Consider the following 4,551-nt stretch of genomic DNA (forward strand, 5'->3'; position numbering starts at 1 on the left):
ATTGTCTCCATCACTCCCAGATGGAACCGTCTGGTTGCAGAGAAACAAGCTCAGGGCTCCGTTAGTCTTTATCATTAGTTAAAGTAATATGTTCTGTTTTGTGGCGCATCTGTATCTTATTTTGAAGGGATATGTAAACGTTACCATAGCGACCAGAGTCAGAGCGTTTGGGCAGTGGAGAGGAGATGAGTAGAGCTGTGAGCCTTAAGTCTGGTTTAGACAGCAAGATTTAAGAATGTCGGCCGATTCTCCAAACCTCTGTGACCACAGAGCTGGTAAAAGTACAACAGGTTCGATCGGTTCGTGTTCAGCCTCAAGGCAGGAGCAACACGAACTGATTCCAGTCACAAACATCCCGATTCCAGAAGATAATCCACAAAACCCCCAACATAGCAAACGGGAATTTAGAATGACCAAACATGGATGACGATGTAGTTCAATAGTGACAGTTTGTGGAGTCATTTTAAGAGATAAAAGAAACAAAAAGAAAAGGCTGTGGATGAAAGACGACGGGAGCAGCCGCTCTATCTGCTGCACTATGATTAGGAGGTGACTGTGTTTTTTCATAGTTAACATTTTTAACTGAATAAACATAATAAACATATATAATAACGACCTTTACATATAATAATAAACATTTCCACATATCATCTCCATATGTCAGCTGTTTGGGATTCCCCTCTGTTCTGACGTCACCGCGCGTTCTGATTGGCTACCTGTCACATTCAGCAGGTTGTGTTCCCAGTCAGGGAAGGGAAAACCCCACAGGCTGCGATAAAAAGGCCAAGACAACCAAACTGGGCATATTCAGGATTTAGTGGGAACACCAACGGTTAGAAGCCTGATCTGATGGTTCACTCAGAAGTAACTCCAGCTGAGTTACTTCTGACCTTTGACCTTGTCAGCTGTGATTATTTTTGGGCTTCCTACGTTGAAGCCCTCTGCAGTTCCCTTGTTGCCATGGTGATAACCCCGTCCTGGCCTCAGGTGCGTGCAGTGATCGGACACACCTACATGCTGAACCAGGACGAGGAGCTGTGGGAGAAGGAACTTCCTGCCAACGTGGAGGCGCTGCTGGCGACCCGCCGCGACCCGCTGGCCGACCGCTCCAGTCACCGCGGCGGCGAGGATGGTCGGCCGAGGGACAAGACGCGCGTGGTGACCTTCAGGGTCCCCCACAACGCCGCCGTGCAGGTCTACGACTACCGGGAGAAGAAGGCCAGGTGAGGTGCCGCCCTTGGGGCGTTAGGCGGCAGCGGGCGAGGAATCGGCTGACGGCGGCGCCGTTTCTCCGCAGGGTGGTGTTCGGACCCGAGTTGGTGATGCTGGGGCCGGACGAGCAGTTCACCATTCTGTCGCTGTCCGGGGACAAACCCAAACGGGCCAACGTCATCAAGGCCATCTGCCTGCTGCTGGGGCCCGACTTCTGCACCGACATCATCATCATAGAAACGGCCGACCACGCCCGCCTGCAGCTGCAGCTGGCCTACAACTGGTAACCAGGCGCCAAGCAGAGAACATTTGTCCCGGTTCTGGTTCTGAAGTCGATCTCTGTCTTTCAGGCACTTTGACGTGAAGATCCCAGCAGAACCGGCCGCTGCCGCGGCGCTGTTCTCCGTCCCGGACTTCGTGGGCGACGCCTGTAAAGCCATCGCCTCTAAAATCCGAGGCGCCGTCGCCTCGGTCCAGTTTGACGACTTCCACAAGGTCAGAACCCGCTTCCACCTACAATCCTGTTTAACTGGGTCGGAACCAGAGATTAATCAACCGACAGTTACTGAAAAGGTTCTGGTTCCACTGGCATTTTATTCCTATTAAGAGGAAGTTTTCCTTCCCACTGTCACCTCATGCTTGATCGGGGGAGGGGCTTCTCAGGCTCAGACCAGCCCAGGCAGGTCCAGGTCCAATTCTGTAGTTTTTAGGTGAGGAAATGGAATGAAATTATTTTGAAGTCTCTTCAAAATAAGAGCATGAACGTGAATGTCTACTTGAAGTTTATAAGCAAATCCAAATGTTTATTCAACTGATAGTTTACCAAAGAAACAAGAAATTTAGAATTCATCTGGGGAAGCTAGGCTCTAACCGACTTCAAGTTAGCAAACATTAGCTCCACTGCTGGCGCATTAGCAACCTTTAGCTCCACTGCTGGCGCATTAGCAACCTTTAGCTCCACTGCTGGCGCATTAGCAACCTTTAGCTCCTCTGCTGGCGCATTAGCAACCATTAGCTCTGTGTGTCCAGAACTCGAACCGGATCATCTGCTCGGCCGTGTTCGGCTTCGATGAGAAGCTGGCTGTGCGTCCCAACCTGCGCTTCGCCCAGAACAACCTGGTGATCAGCAGTGTGGACATCCAGTCTGTGGAGCCCGTGGACCAGAGGACCAGAGACGCCCTGCAGAAGAGCGTCCAGCTGGCCATTGAGATCACCACCAACTCCCAGGAGGCGGCGGCCCGGTCCGACATGCACCACGTCATCAGAACCTGCCGCGACGGGTCGGCCCCACTCATTGGGTTCTGTTTGTCCCTGCAGACACGAGGCGGAGCGCCTGGAGCAGGAGGCCAGGGGCAAGCTGGAGAGGCAGAAGATCACCGACCAGGCCGAGGCCGAGCGGGCCCGCAAGGAGCTGCTGGAGCTGGAGGCGCTGAGGTGGGTCAGCCTGGTTCGAACTGGCAGAACCGGTCCAGATGGCTGAGGTTCTCCTCTGACCGGCTCCCTGCTGTGTTTCAGCGCCTCGGTGGAGAGCACCGGAGCGGCCAAAGCCGAGGCCCAGTCCCAGGCCGAGGCGGCGCGGATCCGGGGTGAGGCCGCCGTCAACGAGGCCAAACTGAAAGCCGAAGCCCAGCGCATCGAGGCGGTACGCTCACACTTCTGGTTTCTGGTCGCTGTCGCGCTTCCTGTTTCTCATGCCAAGATCAGAGAACACTTCCTGTTTTTCGCCATGGCACTTCCTGTCATACCATTTCCTGTTTCAGTTCAACCCACTTTCTGTTTCTGATCTTCTGATAAGCAGCTCCAAAGGATGAAAATGGCTTCCTGCATGCTCTGGTCATTACAAGAGGCTCCAGTATTAAATGTCTCGCTCTTTGTGTCTCTTCCCGTCTTGCTGCCTCTCAGGAGGCGGAGCTCCAGCGGCTGTCTAAGGCGCGGGAACAGGAACTGGGCTACAAGAAGGAGCTGGACCGTCTGGAGGTGGAGAAGCAGGAGCGTCTGGCTCAGCTGGACAGTCAGCGCTTCAGGCAGATGATGGAGAGTCTGGGGAGCGACACGCTGAAGGAGATCGCCCGGGCCGGGCCAGAACTGCAGGTATGGTTCTGAAGCTGCAGGTAGGTCCGGAAGCGATCCGGTCGTAGTCTGGTTCTGACCCGAGGCTCTGTGTTCCTCTGCAGGTGAAGATGCTGCAGTCTCTGGGTCTGAAGTCCACTCTGATCACTGACGGCTCGTCGCCCATCAACCTGTTCACCACCGCTAACGGCCTGCTGGGGGCGCTGCCCGGACCGGGCCCGGCCCAGTGAGCTCAGATACCGTCCGCTCGGACCATTAGTAAGTCCTGGAGATGTTCTGGACCAGACCGGTCCCAGGTTGGGTCAGAGGTTCCTGCTCTGAGCACCAGAACCGGTTCTGATGAATGAAGCGGTAAACTCTCCCTGGTTCTGTTTTCCAGGTGACGTGATTGGACCAACCGCCTTCTTCTTCCTGAGGAAACCCAACAGAACCGTTAGTGGGCCTGCTGCTGCTGAACCGGGGCTCCTGCTCCTGTTCTGGTTCTGCTGCATCAGAACCAGAACTAGCCGGGTTCTGATGATGTTCTGCCTTACAGCCAGCTGTCACTGCTCCGAAGGAATAAAAAACTGACATGTTTCAACTGGACTGGTTCGGTTTCACTGGCTTCGACAGCTAGCTCTGAGCTAACTAAATGTTTAGCTAGCTCATTAAATATTTAGTTGAAACTGACATTTATTAACGGTGAAAATGCAACTTTGAATAATAATAAGAAGATAAATAAAGTTAATTTTTGGCAGTAATGGCACCCCGTACCTTTCTGGCGCTGATATCCGTTTCCGGCCCTTTAAACTCCCACATGGTTTTTCTTCAGCAGTCGAGTCTTTCAGTGAATCTGCTGCTCCGACTCGGTCGGAACCGATCGGACCTACAGGCTGAGGTCGGTTTGTGATTGGCTGATGCTCCTAGCAGCCATGATGTGTCCAGCAGTGAGAAGCCTTCTGATTGGCTGTTGGTTCATGTTGAGTTTGGCTGCTTTCTCATTCCCGGTACCGATCCACATCTGAAGCGGATTGGTTCTGATCCAGTCCTGTTCGGTTTCTTTGTGGATGATCTGGTTGTGAACCTGACCAGAACCTCTCAGGTTCTCCCTCCTTCCTGTCCTTCAGAGGTTAAAGGTCACAGTGTGTCTCATTCTCCTCATCTGCCCTTTGCCCATTTTTATAGACTTTGGCAAAGTGTATTACCCATAATTCATTGCTGCATGTGACGTGTTGAGTTACGAGGCGGATTTATGGCAATGTTTTGTTTTTTCATCTTTATAGAAAATTC

At 52.8% G+C, this 4,551-nt stretch overlaps 1 protein-coding gene across 2 annotated transcripts in view; it reads left to right on the forward strand.

Moving 5' to 3' along the window:
• mvp (major vault protein) overlaps positions 1-3,867 on the forward strand; it is a 13,502-nt gene extending 9,635 nt beyond the window's left edge. Inside the window, exons 9-17 of one of the 2 annotated variants that reach the window (XM_016661682.1) lie at positions 988-1,223; positions 1,298-1,495; positions 1,563-1,707; positions 2,242-2,453; positions 2,530-2,646; positions 2,728-2,854; positions 3,115-3,303; positions 3,387-3,540; positions 3,662-3,867. In XM_016661682.1, coding sequence (XP_016517168.1) covers positions 988-1,223; positions 1,298-1,495; positions 1,563-1,707; positions 2,242-2,453; positions 2,530-2,646; positions 2,728-2,854; positions 3,115-3,303; positions 3,387-3,512 — 1,350 coding nt within the window. In that variant the 3' untranslated portion in view covers positions 3,513-3,540; positions 3,662-3,867. Of the gene's footprint in view, positions 1-987; positions 1,224-1,297; positions 1,496-1,562; positions 1,708-2,241; positions 2,454-2,529; positions 2,647-2,727; positions 2,855-3,114; positions 3,304-3,386; positions 3,541-3,661 lie in introns of those variants that run through there. The other variant, XM_016661683.1, reaches the window with a different exon arrangement.
• The last annotated feature ends 684 nt before the right edge of the window (positions 3,868-4,551 follow it).

Source organism: Poecilia formosa, unplaced genomic scaffold (genome assembly GCF_000485575.1).
Source record: "Poecilia formosa unplaced genomic scaffold, Poecilia_formosa-5.1.2 Scaffold339, whole genome shotgun sequence".
Classification (NCBI taxonomy): domain Eukaryota; kingdom Metazoa; phylum Chordata; class Actinopteri; order Cyprinodontiformes; family Poeciliidae; genus Poecilia; species Poecilia formosa.